This window comes from Halichoeres trimaculatus, unplaced genomic scaffold (genome assembly GCF_033239565.1).
Source record: "Halichoeres trimaculatus isolate MK-OKI-2021-1 unplaced genomic scaffold, fHalTri1.1 fHalTri1_scaffold_8, whole genome shotgun sequence".
In the NCBI taxonomy this organism is placed as follows: Eukaryota; Metazoa; Chordata; class Actinopteri; order Labriformes; family Labridae; genus Halichoeres; species Halichoeres trimaculatus.
Window position 1 is genome coordinate 11,598,004 of NW_027437186.1, and position 17,035 is coordinate 11,615,038.

Genomic DNA, 17,035 nt, shown 5'->3' on the forward strand with positions numbered 1-17,035 from the left:
TGTTTCTGTTTTTTTTTTTTTTTACTTTCTTCTAGAAAACTGACTGTACTATGTGAAGCTCTTTGAGAAAACACTCAAAGCATTTTAACATTACACGACACGTTCATGCATGCTTACATTAATACACCGAAGGTGTAGATGCCATTGATACAGTAGTGCCAATCAGGACCAACTAATCCCACAAGTCTTAGCTGCCCACAGGAAAGGGCAAGTAATGCACAATCCAGTGTGTGACTGGTCACCATGTTTCAATATTAACTGCCACTGCATTTGAAACAGGGAGTCCTACAGTGTTTCATGTCTACATATAGACCACTTGTGTTATTTATTTATTTATTTTTTAATGTCAATCATTCATCTCACCCTAAATGCTTTTTAGCTTTCTGTTTTTAACAGTTAACCTTCAAGCCACAACCTCCAAAGAGCTAAATTAAAGTTTTGTGAGTTGAGGCAAAGACAATCACATTAACCAGCTCTAAATTACTGTTTTATGTAATTAATCAACATGTTAAATTCCTTCATACAAAAGTGTCATAAAACATTAAAGCTGATAAATAAGGTTAGTACATAAAGTTAATTAAGTCAGAAGTTATCAGTTAGACAGCACATTGTTTCACAATCAAGTACCAGAATCTGGCAGTCTTCTTCAAAAACAATTAGAGCTTGCTGTAAATCAAATATGCAAATTGATAATTTCCTAATCACAGGGAGGATGAAATCCCCATCTGGTGCAGAGTTTAGACATCTTTACTCACTTTGTTCCTGATCATCAGTTAAATCCTGTGTGGGCAGGTGGCCAAAGACGTTAGCTGGCATCCTGGCCTTTCAGCCCTGCGCTCCAGCCACCTTTGGCTCCGCCCCTCACCCCTCTGGCAGCGCTCCTCACCCTCCGGGTCAAAGGGAGAAGAAGGCGTGGCGGCGCTGTGATCGAGCGGGTCGCTGGGCTGAGGATGACTACACTCAGTGCCCGTATGCAAGCGAGCTAACCCGCCTGCTGCATGAGCTCACACAGGTACCAGAACACCTTTACACTCATTTCTGTTGTCAGTAAATCACTTTAAAGTTAAACCCCTTTAATATGATGTCAACTCAAACATATTTACATACTCTGAACATCTGATCACTTCAGATTCCTTGAGCACAGAGAGTAACGTCTCTTCTGATCCATCCTTAGCCTGAAGATATTTACATATCTAAACATATACGCCTTTATTAATATATCACACGAAGCCTTTCCATTCAGCATTACTCCTGGGATATCTGCACCGCATTAAATAAATTGAGTTCACAAACCAACATGCATGGCAAAGAATACCATCGCAGTGATGTATTATTTATTATATGTTGTCAGAACTGTTTCATGAGAGGTCTCTGCTGAATTCTCACAGCAGACTGTGGATTCAAAATACCTTTATTATTTTTCCTTTTATCCCAGATAACAATCAACACCACCAATGCTCAGCCTCTAGGTCAGCAGTTGGTGGCCTTCACCAGCAAGGCGGCACACTTCAGTGACGTCATGGATGTCATCTTTGTTACACATCTGGTGGAGAGGCTGACGAGGCTGGTGGAGAAACGGAGAGATGTATGTAAGAGGGAACTCAACACTGCACGATCACTACATAATGAGTAATATGATTTCTTGTTCAAGCTGGTTCTGTTTTTTTTTGCATTTATTGGATTGTACATGACACAGTATGCATCCATCACTGAATCATTTCCATAAAATCTGGAGTCACTCTGGTTTGTGAGGTGCTCTCTATTTTTGGCAGTCTCTCAGAGAACTAAAGGTTCAAGCTGTTTCCCAGGGAAAATATTTCTGTTGTGTTCAGCAAAGTTTGTAATAGGGCTGCAACAAAATTTATTTTAGCAATCGATTACTCTGATAATTATATTTACTGTTAGTTGATGAATCATAAAATTAAAGAACATGAATGACATGAATGTAATGTCACTTAAAGAATCAACAGTATGGGCAAAATAATACTTGTTTGCTTGCTGATCTGTTTACATGTGACACATACAGGACCACAGCCCAGGTAATCTACACTCCAGCCCAGTAGGTGGCGGTAAAGTACCTTCAGCTAGTTGCCAACCACTAAATAATCCAACAAAAAGGAAAAAGACAAACAAACTGAAGACAAACTATTACACTAATGATGCAGCACAGTGCATCAATTATGGAAAAATGTTGTTGACACTTTAACTAATCGATTTTTAACAATTTTATCAATTCGTTGCAGCCCTAGTTCTTAATGTGCAGTTTCCCTTGCAGCTGTGTAGCTCTCTCCAGTTTCATCTGTTTTCACAATGTGGCATTTCTAGTCCTGCTTTCTTCCTGTTTGGTGGTTGAACACAGCCTGTGGTGTAAGGTCTGACATCCTTGTCTAATGTGGATGCCACCCACTCCCTTTGTTCACTTGCCTTGAATTAAGGATTTCCAATAAAACGAGGATTTAAGATTGGCTTGAAGGTTTATGAACGTGACTTGAATGTTTGACAGTGTAACATGTATGATTATGACCCAATGATTGAGGAAATATGGTGCCAAGAGCTTGGCTTGAGATGGCTTTCAATACACATACATGGGGTAAATTTCCATCATTAATCAGACCAGGTAGGGTGCAGTAGGCATATCTTCATGACACAGACCTTTTGCAAGATTATTTGCTCACTTTTTAGATGAGGAACCAAAAAAAAGAAAAAAAGAAAAAAAAAAGAGTTAAAGTGGCACACGCAAATTTTTACTGGATTTTTAGCAGTTTCTTGTTAATGGCCATTATTTAAAGATAATGGTTGACCTATTTAATGAAAACAATATGGTTGTTTGTGTTAATTTTATTGAAACACTGATGGGCATTGACCCTGAAAGTGAACATTTTTTATTCTCTTGTGAAATCACCCTGCCTAATATCAAAGGTTGGTCAGGAGAGCAGTTTGAGGATGGCTGTGTGTGGCTTTAGGTGATGCTCTGTAGGAAAGGGAAAAGCCAATGTAACATTGATTTAAGCTCAAAATTTTGCAGTAATGTCATTGCCATCCTGTTTTTTTGGAAGCATTTACAGATAAGGGTGAGGCTTGAGAGTGAACTGCATCTGCAAATACATTCAAGTGTGATATTACATGGAATGCAGTTAATGGTCTAAATGTAAATTCTGCAGGAATTTCCATTACTTGCAGGCAAACACAAATTCAAATTTGGCTCCTCCTCTTTGGATCAGTGCCATTGGCGCTGCCTACCCACAGCCTCCGACCATGACAACATGAACATATTCACTAGCCCAGCAACCACCTGTAGCATCACGTTTCTATGTGGGAGACTTGAGAGCCATGCACCTGACATGGCATGTTAGCACAGGTTAATCACTGGCTTATTTGATGCATACCATTTTAGCAGAAAGTCAACTTATGTAGCTCTTTGTCCAGAGCTGCTCTTCAAGTTCCTGAAAGTGAGTGTAAATTGAGCCAAGTTTCATCCTCTGTTAGGAAAACAAACTTTATCTGTTTGGTGTTTTGTTTCATTTTGGTTCAGTTTTTCTTGCTCCGTGGTACGTCCTTGCTTACTCTCCGCCCAGGAACGTCTCGATACAACCAAAACATCAACATACAGGCAGAGGAGGTGGTTGAGGCAGACAGAGACACTAACACACATGCTTAGAGGCCCAGAAGCGATGATTGAGCAGGATTATTCCTGTAAAAGTTGACATTTTGTTTGCAGGAAAATCCTGCAGACCCTACCTTTAGAAAAACAAACAAATTAACAAACAAACAAACAAAAGCATCTCAAATTATGCAAAGTGAATTTAACAGAGTGTCTAAACTGAACCAAACTTTTTTGGGGTGGTCGCGACTGTGAGTGCATACAAATAAATAAGAAAGAAGTTAATTCCACTTTGGCTTCACCCCCCAGAGGATATCTCTATTCTTTAAGAACAACGTGTAATCCAACTTTTTTGAGTTATTACCAGACTTTAATGAAAACTTTCTCCTGCCTTTTCTGGTCTTTTTCAACAGTTTTAGTATCCGGCTGCATTTTAAACATCACTCTACTGCAAGTAAAAAAAAAAAAAAAAAAAGTGAACCTCCCCTTGCTGGAGTTAACAGCAGCTTTCCGACAGCCAGAATAAAACAAAAGAAAAAAGGACGCTTCAGTGGATATCAGCATGAGACATTCATGTTAACACACTGCTGTTCTTGCTTCAATCCATTCAGTCGATTCCAGACAGCTTAACTTTTCACCTCATGTGCTTTCTTCTTGCTCATGTCGGCTTTGGGCCTGAATGACACTCATGATCGTGAAGACTCATCTGTTTTTGGTCACAGTGGGTTCTTACCCTGCTTGAACTCCTCCTCAGTGTGTGGCTGGAGGCAAGCGGAGGGCATGATGAAGGTCAGGGTGTGAGAGGGGACAGGCGTTAAGCTCAGTCAGTGAAAAAAAAAATCAATGTTAGCTCTCACTCGTGCCATTACTCCTCATAGAGACCCCAAGAGGAGGTATTATTAGGAGATACTTAGAGTTTTATCATTCCTTAGACAATGCTGATGAGACCACACTCATTCATCCAATAAAGAACCGCCAAATGAGGAACAATGAAAAGTACAGTAAGTAAATAGCACAGTGCCATCCCATGGAAGTGATTAGGCCCCTTTGGAGCTGCTAATCTAAATTAAATCTGCCTTTAATGAATGAAGCCACCATTGCCGCCCTCGCAGTTCTGACTGGAGATTATAAATGTGCCTGTTGTTGTGGGTATGACTGATGTGCATGATGAGTCTGCCTCTCACAGTGCTTTGTGCACACAGTTGCATACATGTCTGCTTGTGTTCCTGCAGCTCGGGGACTATATATCCGACATAGCCAGTAACATGATGCTGGTGGAGGAACACATCCTGTGGATGGCTCAGAATGAGGCGAGAGCGTGCACTCGCATCGTCCAGTGTGTGGAACGTATCGCTGACCTGGCACTGACCGGAGACAACCAGGCCATTTCCAAGGTACAGCTGCGCTTTAAGACAGTGAAACTGATCGGTAAGACCACACTCAGGCAGGCCAAAGGTTGATTATCTGACTAAATGTCCCACAGCTTCACCTCTTTTCTTACAGCGCAGGATAATGAGAAGTTAATCTGGCTCCAGCAGATAGCTCGAGCAGGGCCAGAGAAAGATAAATTACTTCCTTTGTTTCCTCTTGCTTCTGTCTATTTTTTAACCTCTGCACTGTCACTTGGGATAAAAGCATCTGCTAAATGACTGCTATAACAAATCTCTGCCACCCCTCTCTCTGTCTTTTCATTAACCCTTACCTCTCTCTGTGTAACACCCAGGTGTCCGCTAACATAGCGTTAGAGGCCTTTCTGATACGACCCTCAAACTTTCTCGGCCTGTCCTGCACGGCACTTCAGCGCCCCTCTTCATCAGCCACTTCGCCCCGCCCTGACAGCCGCTTCCACAGTGACAAGGACGCAGGCAGAGATCGTGACGCTGAGGAGGAGTCGTTGCTCAACTTTAAATGCCACACTGTCAACAGCAGCGGCTCACCAGCCAGCCAGCTCAGCAAAGTAAGTCCACAGTTAATAAATGGTTTCAAACTCTCACAGATATGCATTTCCACTCTGTGTTTCCTCTGCTCTGTGGGTAAAATCCATCAAGCCCCTGACTTTATATTTCATATTTAGAGGCCACACTGATATGCCTCCTGACATTGGACTTCAGCTGCTCTAAAATATACATTTGTTCTCATAACTCACTGACTAAGGTTTCCATAAGATACAGAGACTCACAAAGTTTGCATTTCTTGGACTTGCTCTTTGCCACAAACAACATCTGCGAAACGCTACCAAGCACTGTAACGCACACTCCTTTACATATTCTAAATTAGGTCTAATGAAGTCATTCATAGTTTATTTTGATTCACAAATATAGATATTGGAGTCAGAATTGTATCAAAATCAACTTAGAATTAGCCTTAATGGCTAGATTTGAAGACCAATGTGTAGGAAACACCAACAATTAAGCTTTACAGTGTATACAGGCTGACACAAGACAGTAAAATGAGCTTTATTTGTATGACCACATTTGCTAATAGGAGGCCGTTCCACTGCAATGATAACCTGAGCAACTTAAGGCCCATTTCTAAGTTGCCTTTCTTATCAAAGATCCTTGAAAAGGTGGTTGCTTATCAGCTTGTCCCTGGGCTACTTAAATATAACATCCTTGACAAATTTCAATCAGGTTACTGTGAGATGCACTCCACAGAGACAATACGCTAGACACTCATACTAAAACTCTGAAAGTAAACAATAACACACACTTACAAGCACTCAAGGATCACAGAACATGGGTTGGACATAAACTTTGTTAAGCATTGTAAAACTTGATAAGTTCTTTTAAAAGGTCAAGATATGATCAAGTCTCTTTGGTCCCAAGTGACTTCACTCTTGAGTTTGAGATCCAACTTCTTTTCTATGTTTCGTTTCATCTGGGTGTCCTCTACTGAAGAATGTGTGGAGTGTCTACCGCTGAGTGTTTCCGTTTTCAGTTGAGCTGTCAGTGCTATAGCGTTAATCAGTGTTAGTAATGTGACATTTTTTTTAAGTTTGATGCTTTTTTATCCTTTTGGCACCCTGCAGTTAAGTCGCAGCAGCAGCATCCTGCTTCCGGCTGCCGTGACGAAAAATAACAACCCATTGAGTAACACATTTCACAAATTTCTCAGACAGCTCAGTTAGCTATTCTGAAGTACTGTGTTGTTATAAACATGAGCCCATCTTTGTATCTCTCTGTTTGTATAATCCAAATCTTCCTCAAATGCCACGTCTCACTGTGTGTCTGTATTTACAGGTGAGGGATCTGTTTTTTGTTTTGTGTTCATGTTGTGAAGCCTCACTACAGTGATGACTCACTCATCGCTTCCTTCTTTTGTTATCCTCACACTCTTCGGTTTCCAACAACACTCAAAGTTAATGGTGCTGTGAGTGTTTTTATTTGTTATGCACTTTATTTAAATGTGCTGCACAGATACACAGTATTTCACAGACTGAACACTTTAAAAGCTGTCTCTACCTCCAAGTCATGGTTGCAGTGCACACTAGTGTAGCAGTGCATTGTGGATTCAGACAACAAATTAAAGAATAAATAAAGACTTAATTAAACAAATTAATAACAGTAGTTAGTGCTGAAAATTCACTAAGAGCTGGGTCTGAAACCTTATGACTCATTCTATCCCTGAGGACAAAGAGTAGAAGGGTCAGACTAAGTGCCGAAGTGTTCCCTGAACTGATGAGTCTTAAGACATCCCTTAAAGTAGAAAGGGATCATATAGAGTTAAGTAATTCATTCTAACATTTGGGCACAACAGTGGAGAAGAGTCTGGCTAGAGATTTGGAGCCGCACTGGGCTGGGTGCACCAGGCGTCTTTCACAAGCAGAGCGTAGTGGGTGAGAAGGAGTGTAGACCTGGATGAGGGACCCCAGGTAGACAGGAGCCATTTTTGTCAATGTTTTGTAAGCCAGAAGAAGAACTTTGAATTTGATTTGAGCTGCCACTGGAAGCCAGTGAGGAGAGATTAACAGCGGGGTGACTTGTGCTGTTTTGGGCTGGTTAAAGACGAGACGTGCTGCTGCATTCTGGGTAATCTGCAGAGCTTTAAATGTACACGCAGGGAGGCCTGCTAGGAGGGAGTTGCCTGTACCAGAAGCTGTGTGGCCCATTGTGTCAGGTAGGGTCTGATCCTCCTGATGTTACAGGGGGCATATCAACAAGACCGAACAATAGAGGCCACGTAAACCTTTAAGGTCAGCTGGTCATCAATCAGGACACCCAGATTTCTTGCAGAGTTTGTGGCACAAGTTGATTGGAGTCAAGCAGGACACTGATCTGTGGTTGAACCGAGGGACAAGCAGGAAGGACAATGACGTGGCGTTCCTTCATCCGAGTAGTGATAACAGCCAGACACGCTGATATCCGAGCTGAGAAAGTTGGAAAAGACAGGAAAAGCTGAGTGTCGTCAGCATAACAGTAGTAGGAGAAGCAATGATAGTGGATCACTGCATCACAGGTGGTGTATCAAGAGAAGGGGACCAAGCAATCAAAGCAGGATTCAATTTGCATATTCCAGGTATCCCTCTACTTCCTGTTTACATCAGGTGTGTTATCTGTGCATGCATGTGGTCCTACTATACTCATCTTTCAACAGTGAGGGGTGTTTTCTTAATGCCCGTTCTGGAAAATTGGCATGGGCTACATTCTTTCAGAGGCATGGTATTCATCATATGAAAAATACAGATGCTATAACAATACTGGGTCCAAAAACATGTTCTGGATCGTCCTTTTGAATTTTGTAGAAAGTCCTTAATATGTCTTATCAAAGGGGGTCCCCATTTTTCTGGGAAATTTTCCGAAGAACACATGAAATATCTGTGAATGTGGCCAAATTTTCTCGAACTCAAGAGCTAGACACAGATGAAAGCAGATGTTCTGAAGCTGAGTGAGAATAAAAGGGGGAAAGCTTGAATTTTACTTGGTGCAATGACATTAAAACATCAGTGAAAGGTGTCAGTTTTTCACCAGGGGTTTTGAATAACTGAGACTGTGGGGAATGAATGAGCCAGATTTGTTTGACTCATATTTAGAAAGTTGTAGAAATTTATCTCAAGCATGTAATTTACCTGACAATGTGTGGCAAAACCCTGTCAGCCATGTCTCCTGACAGCGTTACATCAGAAACAACTGTCAGATCACTATTCAAAGAATTTAGCATTTAACTTGTTGTTTTTAACGTTTTAACATTACTGCATCATGCTATTCCAAACTGTTTGTTGTATTCAAGTCACTCCAAGTTAATGTTGATGTCTGTTTGCCAGTCTTGCATAAGTAAGCCAGATTTGAGCTCATGTCTCACTTGCTATAGCTGCCACTCATCCAGGAAAGATAGACAGGCACGCCACAGATGAAACTCAGCTCCAGTCGTTGATATCCATCAGAGAAAACCTCAGTACTGATCCTAGCTAAAGGGTCATCAAACTGTGCAGTGGTCAGCCTCAGATAGCTGAAAGCAGCAGGGAAGTTAATCCAGACACAGCTCCTGGAGGTGGAGGACAACCCAAACAAGCTGTGATGTTTTGATTTTTGGATGTTTCCAGAAAGTAAATATTCCCGAGAAAAACCAACCAACCCCAGCATAAATGATCCCGCAGCCAAACTTGCCCAAGTAATCTGAGATGTAGATTTGCTTCTGGTCAGACCACATCATTACTGAGGAGAAAAGAAAACAAGTAGACGAGGAGAAGGGTGAACAGCTTGCACAGCAGCTCGTGGGCGCAGTAAAATGAATCCCACAGCCCCACACAGCCGAAGCATGTGAGAAGGATTACCACCCGCCTTTAAGTCCGCTGCTACCGATTTGTCCCCAGGAGATGACACCCTGCTTGTTTAGGTGGCAGGTTGTAAATCAGCTGGCGAAAGGTGGGGTTTAAGTGGGGGGGCTTGACCAGCAAAATAGGACAGTTATCTGGGAGACAGTGAATGTTGGCCACTCTCCTGTGATGAATAAAATGGCCTTGCATCCCTGTCACTTTAAATCAACACTCTCCCCCCTCTTCACTGGCTCTGGTTGTGTCTGTCCCAAATGACAAACAGCCCGTCAGATGAGGAGGAGGGGGCACGGCGCTCCTGCAGACGGCAGCCGAGACATTCAGCTCCCCTGGCACAGAAGTGGCAGAGTTGTGCAACATTTGAACAGTTTGCAGCCTCAAGCTATCCAGTCCGCCGATGAATTCACTCTGTGTGCGTGTGAGTGTGCCCTGTATTTGCGTGTTAGCGTGTGTGTCAGGAGGAGAGACTGTGTGTGTGTGTGTGTGCGTTCGCTCTTCAGTCTGCATGCTTATTTCATTTCCTTCATCCTCTCCTCTGGTGAGTCGCTGTCAAGTCTCTGCGGTTTTGTCAGCAATTACAGCTCTTAATTCTTGCTCCAGGCTGTGTGTACATTGTGTGCAGGTACGCCTGTATGTATGCATGCATTACAAGAAGCAGAGCCGAGTCAGCTGCAGCATGGGAGGGATGACACAGGACACTCTGCCAATTTGCTCCAGTTCACCTTCTGATGATTTCCATTTGGGCTTTGGTAAACGAAGAGAAAACATTTACTTTGGTGAACACAGAGAACACGTCTTTGCGAGTCATGGTTTTGACAAGTTTCCCTACACCCCCTCTTTCTTTATCTCGATCCAGAAGATGTTGTCACTGTTTTTGTGTTTTATGCTTGAGCTGCGTGTGCTGTATGCCCTTGAGTTTAGTTTTGCAAACCACACTCTCCTTACAGCCGATGTGGTTTGTTTTGTTTAGGGTTGTTTTCCATTAATACTGTAAAACTAAGATGATCTAGTGACCTGTGCTGGTTGCAAGGCTTCTGATCAAAGGGAAGTCCTTGAGAAGACTCTTATTAAAACAAGGTAATGCTTGGAGTTGTAGATTGATGCATTGAATATGTGACCAAAAAAGCAAAGAAACAAACTAATCAGCCAGTCCCATGGCAGCAACTCATGGGATATAGTCATGAAGACATGGTGAAGACAAGCGGCTTAAGTTCAAACTGGGCTCAGGATGGAGACTTGTTGGTCTGACTTTTTCACAAACGGCTGATCTACTGAAGTTTTCACCCACAAATATCTGTAGGGTTTACAGAGAATGGTACCAAAAATGCCTTGTTGATGCCATAGGTCAGGGGGTAATGGACAAACTGGCTGGAGATGATACAAAGACAGAAACTCAAATAACCACTTGTTACAACCAAAGTCTACAGGAAACCATCTCTGAAAACACAAGTCCAACCTTGAAGCAGATGGGCTACAGCAGCAATAGACCACTACAAGGACCCTCCTGTCAGCTAAGAACAGGAAACTGAGGCCACAATTCACCCGGGCTCTCCAAAACTAGACCATAAAGGACTGAAAAACTTTGCATGGTTCAATGAGTCTGGATTTCTGCTCCACATTCAGATGGTGGACTCAGGATCCTGCCTTGTATCAGTGGTTCAGGCTGCTGCTGGTGGTGTAATGGTATGGGGGATATTTTCTTGGCTCACTTTGGACCCCTTAGTACCAACTGAGCATGGTTTAAAGTCCACAGCCTACCTGAGCATTGTTGCTGACCATGTCCATCCCTTTATGAGCACAGTGTACCCATCTTCTGATGGCTACTTCCAGCAGGATAACGCTCCATGTCATAAAGCTGGAATCATCTCAGACTGGTTTCTTCAACATGACGATGAGTTCCCTGTACTCAAATGGCCTCCACAGTCCCCAGATCTCAATCCAATAGAGCACCTTTGGGATGTGGTGGAACGGGAGATTCTCATCATGGATGTTCAGCCGATAAATCTGCAGCAACAGTGTGATGCTATCATGTCAATATGGACCAAACTCTCTGAGGAATGTTTCCAACACCTCATTGAAGCTATGTTACCAATAAATAAGGGAGTTCTGAGAGCAAAATGTGGTCAAACCTGGTACTGGCAAGGTTTAACTAAAAAAAGTGGCCAGTAAGGGTATAATTATTACTCTTCCAGTCTCTAATGATAAAAACACTGAACATCTAAATAAGATTACCTTAAAAAGTTTCTCTTTTAATTCATTCTTAAATTGCAACATCATAATTTCAAACTCTTACATGAATGATGCTGTTATTCATTATTATCTAATAGAGAGTTAAAATCTCATATCCAGTGTTTATTATCTTGGCTTTAGACACAGAGTGTGTTGGCTGTGTGAAGGTTATGTAGGGTGACAGCTCCAGCTTTTGCCTTCATGATGTTCACACAGACTGTGTGTTGGATAGGTGTTAGCTGAATGCACTGCTGCTGTCAGTCTTGTCGTCCTTCATGAGTTTGAAGACAAAATTAGGTCATAGTTGACCTAGGATTAAAGTGGTTTGGCTTCTTGGATAACATCAGGATCAATCCTTTGTAAGAAAGAGGTGTTGGGATAAATTATAGTAAGTATGTGTGACTAAAATCATCATGTTAATAATTTGTCATTCAACAAGCAGCTTGCCATGCCTTTGCAGGATTGGTTTCAGGGATTCAGCTTTTAAACTCAGGTACAAAACAGCAGTAAGTGCTGATAAACCCAGGGAGATAAAAAAAAAAAAAAAATGGAGGTATGTTAGGTATATGATCTTAAAAAATCAGGAATTCACAATTTCTGCTACATATATATATATATATATATATATATATATATATATATATATATATATATATATATATATATATATATATATATATATATATATATATATATTTCTTTTCTATATTAGGTAGTGTCTTTCAGTTAGGGTTAGGTACCTTTCACATTTGAAAAAATACGATACCGATATCCGGTACCTGGTGTTAGTACTCAACAGTACCATATTTGGGTACTTTTTTATGTTTATGTCGTAAAAACATATCAGTTTGTTTGATAATAAAATCTCAATGCTTTTCAATTTATCATGACCTTGCAATGCTATGTTCACGTCCAGCATGGGAAATCGCCAACTCTTTCACTCCCTCACAGCCACAAGGATGTGTTTTGGTACTGAAACATGGTACCTTTCCCTCTTACATGTATTGGTACCCAGTACTTTTGACAGAATTCAGTGGCTACCTATAGAAATACCTAATTCATACCCATTTCTACTTTGAGTGTTGTTAGGGTTGTTCTTATTGAAAAGGAATCTTGTCGACATGATTGGACATGAGTTTTGGCAACCTTGTTTGACCATAGTTGAGCAGAGACTCAAATAAATAGCTTTGCAAGTGAAGTTATTCTCCAATTTACAGCCCTGGACATAAACTTCAGAATAAAGGAGATGTATGAAAGCAAAGACAGTCTCTCCACGGAAAATCATATTAGGGTATTACTGCAAAAAGCGCATTGGAGGTGCTTCCTCATTCTGAATGAGCCAGTATAGCCTGTTATGGCTGGGATCCATGTGCGTCTCTCTGGAAAATAGACCAGCCTTCTATTTGCAAATTTTTTGGCACGTGAGGCACGCTGCTCACGCCGGCAATCTGAATGCTCTTATCTATATAGTGGCGTGCCAAAATGAAAATCAAGCTGTTCCGCTGCCGTCATGCAGCCAACGCGCTTCCTGTGTGAAGCCCAGGTTACCTCAGTACGGTCTCTCTGCTGTCTACATTCTGTAATGCAGAAATGTTGTTTGAAATTGTTGATAAATCACCCCAAATTTAGCAATTTCTTAGCAGTGCATTGTGATTTTAGAGGAACTGAGAAGACTAATCAGTTTTTTGAAAACAGAGTTTGTGCTTTTGATGGTGGTGAAACTGCTTTACCTGTTTCTTCTTATTGTCATTCAAGTTACCTCATTTGAACTTGCCTTACAAGCACTGATGCTGAGCAAAGATGGGTTCCTTTTTTGCAGTAAAGCAAGTCAGTTAAAAAAAAAGAAGAAACAGCTTCTTCTTTCAGGTTATGTTATAGAAAAAAGAAAGATGAGGTGTGGTGTAACTGCTTCATTACATTATCTCTAACCTCTGGGCAGTATCACCTGTACCACCAGCACAGAGCGCCACTGTTATTTACACATTATTGACTTTATGCTATGATGGAGATTATAACTGAGTCACTGGCTAGCTGGCATGGCGAAAACATAATGATGCGAAGCAGGGCTTCAGAACATTAAAGGCCAAAGCCGTGCAGCATCTCCATTAAGTTAATCTTGATTTAACAAGGCGCGTTGACTAAGAGCATCACATAATTGAAGCAGCCAATTTACAGCAGGAGTCTTGTAGGTGGAGAGCAGGTGTCACATTTAATTTCAGTCGCACTTAAAAGGTGCTTCACTTGGATATAGTTGGAGAATGAGTAAGACAATAAACAAATTAACCTGAGAGGACAACAGTCATCCTGCACTACAGGCGACTATAAAAAAGAGGTGTTGCTGGACTGAATCAGTAGCAGCCAGCTGGGTTTCTTCTGTGGCAAATGTGCTGTTATTACTCTGTGTTATGGCATTTAAACAGAAGGTTTGACTTTTTCACGAGGGAGTTTTGCTTTCATAAGACTTGATGTATTTAAGAGGGGGAAAAAAAAGTTGTGGAAAGTTCAGTTTTTTGTGCGTGAGATGAAGAAGTGTATTACTTTTTCCACCTCATTTAGCGGGCACAATGACCACAGCTCATCCTCCCTGAGCGACTCACACTCTCACACCTCAGAGCAGTCCGCTGTCCTCAGCTCCTGCGCCTCTGAAACAGCTGAGAGGTGAGGAGCGGCTTCCTGCTCGAGAGCACTTTAATGGTAATTGTTAGGGGACAGGAAAGTGACTTGGCTAGCCCATAAAAGGGCTCTAATCTATTCAGGCTATCATCACCTCGCTACAATATCTTTCTCTTTCCTCTCTTCACTCTCTGCCTTCAGTGGGCATGAGGGAGAAACTTCACCAATTACTGATAATCTGCTAAACCTCACAGGCCGAATTCCTTTGCACAAGCTCTGGCAACCACACAGAGAAGATACTTATTATTTTAAGACTGGTTTTATATGGGAATAATTGCTCATACTTATTTCACAGCCTGCAGAAGTTCTGTTAGAAGGTATTACTTTGAGTTCCAAGTTTTTATTAAATCTTGTTCAGTTTGTTCACGTCCCTGTCTCACCATCAGTTTGCGTCTTCAGTATTTCAGAAAACTCTCATTATGGTTCTACTTGCTTTTCTTTCTTTATTTTCCTAATCAAACCTTGCAGAGCCAACTCTTACTCAACTCAAGAGGTCATGCCTTCAAATTAGGGAAGGCGACGTTTGCACTGATCACACAGGGTCTAAACTCAGGTCTTCAGATGCACGACACATTTTGATTCACAACCCTAACACTGCCATGATTTTCAAACATTGAGCAAACATACAATTTTGATCTATTTCAAATCTCAATTTTTCAATTCTTAGGTCGTTAACCAAACTGGTGTGTTGAGTAGGTGGTGGAATAGGGCTGGCTGTTAAGTGACAGTAATTAGAGTTTCATTACACTGCTGTGTGCTTCTTTCTAATTGGCCGTTGCTCCACAGGATAGAAGTCTGGTTACTTCAATATCTGTTTGTTTACAATAAGAAAAAAAGGGAACAAGAGAGAGAAAAAAAGAGAGGTTGCAGACAAAAAATATTGGGCCAATACAATATTGATTATCAAGGAGGCTGATAACCAATATTTGGTGTCAATATTCATATAATATATAATATGATAATAATATATATATTTGACACCGATATACAAATATTGGTGTCAAAATTTTGAATAACACACACACCAACACTTGCTTTATTCAAATGCCTTTAAGCATTTGTTTATTGAACAGCTCCCAGGCTCAGCAGCAGCAGTGTCTTATAAAGTAAAATGAAAACTTAAAAAAAAATAAATGGCTCCCTAAAGTTCTCTGGAATAAATAAAGTTTTCCAAAATATCAGTGTAACTGCAATAAAACTGGAATGAATTGAGTTAGCAATGCCTTTATTAGCTCGATTATCAGTCTATCTCCAGTTGTGACTTAAACATGAAGTGAACTTTGAATAGACTATGTTAGGGCTAAAGTGATGTTTACAGACTCATAAAAAGAAAGAAGGAACTTCAAAAATGAAATCCAAGCAACATGGTGTATTATTTCTAGTAGAAACATCTTTTCAGACTCAGTTTGAGCCACATTCACTTGAAAAGTCCATAAAATTTTTGTTAAAAGACAAAAATGAGGCCTGAGCCACTTGAAGTAAGTGAAAAGGAAATCTTCCAGTGGGTGAGAGAAATCTACTTGCTTAGTTTCTTGAATTAAAACATTTTATATTTCATTTAACTTGACAAGTACGAGACAAGTGTTTGTTTTTTTCCCTGTTGGCAGATTATTTTTATTTTCACCCACTTCAGTCATGTTTGTTTTGAAATAAGACATTTTTATGGACTTGTCGGGTGAATGTGGTTCATTTTGAGCAATGTTTATTTGAACAGCAAATTCTGATGATAGCCTTAGTCTTAGCCTTTTAAATAACACGCTATCTAGTTTTAGTCATACTTCAGCCATCTGAAACCTTTTAGTGTTAGTCTAGTTTTAGTCAACTAAATGCCATAAGAGTTTAAGTCTTAGTGTAGTCTTAAGTCTTTTAGCCTTAGTTTAGTTTTAGTAGATCAAATATCAGCAGAATTTAGTCAAATATAACGTAAACAACCTTAGAGTTGTTAAAATGTCCTGCAAACTGAGAAGTTCTGCAAATTTGTATTAGTTCCCCTCTTTCTAGATTTGTTGATAAGTGTCAGTTATCATTCATCAAAGGCTTTGCCGTGAAAAAAAAAAAAAAAAAAAAAAAAAAAAAAGTTTGTTTCGTCATAGTCTTCATCTATAGGATTAACACTAATTTTGAGTCTGATAAGATGTTTTTATGAGAAACAAGAGGTGCTTGGCTTTCAGTTTTGCAGTGCATCACAGACTGACACTGGAAGTTTTTAAGGGTGACAGGTCCTTTTCAGCAGAAGAAATACCATTATTTTTAAATTAAAGGTCCCATATTATGCTTCTTTTCTGCAGTTTAATAAGGATCACTGATGTCTATATGACATGGTAGTAACATGTTTTGGTCCAAAAAGCCAATAAATCAAGCACAGCAGCATTGTTTCTAGGCTCTCATAGCCCCTCTGTTCAGAACGCTCTGATTTAGTGGGCGTGACCTTCATATATAACGCTCTGATTTAGTGGGCGTGACCTTCATACATAAATGAGTCACCGCTGATACCGCCCCGCTCTTCCACATCACTGAGAACGGCGCCACAAGCTCCGAGTGCACAACGTTTAGAAAACAGCAAGGCTAAAACAACAGGCTAACTGCAGCTAAAGTTAGCATCCTGAAGCTAACACAGAGACAGGGGGGACACTGAGGAAAAGCTCTTACATCTGCTCCACAGCACACAGCATTTAAAATACTCACATTTCCAGGGTCTGAGGTTTGTTGGTGGATGGTTGGTAATGTGCCTGGATTCAGGACCAGTCTATTCGCTAGCCCTT

General features: G+C 40.8%; 1 protein-coding gene across 1 annotated transcript in view; it reads left to right on the plus strand.

The window, feature by feature from the left end:
• The window catches only part of adgra1b (adhesion G protein-coupled receptor A1b), a 341,543-nt gene that overhangs the window by 104,159 nt on the left and 220,349 nt on the right, over nucleotides 1-17,035 (plus strand). The window contains exons 9-12 of the mRNA XM_074675764.1: nucleotides 793-1,012; nucleotides 1,436-1,585; nucleotides 4,834-4,995; nucleotides 5,325-5,558. Coding sequence (XP_074531865.1) covers nucleotides 793-1,012; nucleotides 1,436-1,585; nucleotides 4,834-4,995; nucleotides 5,325-5,558 — 766 coding nt within the window. The remainder of the gene's footprint in view (nucleotides 1-792; nucleotides 1,013-1,435; nucleotides 1,586-4,833; nucleotides 4,996-5,324; nucleotides 5,559-17,035) is intronic.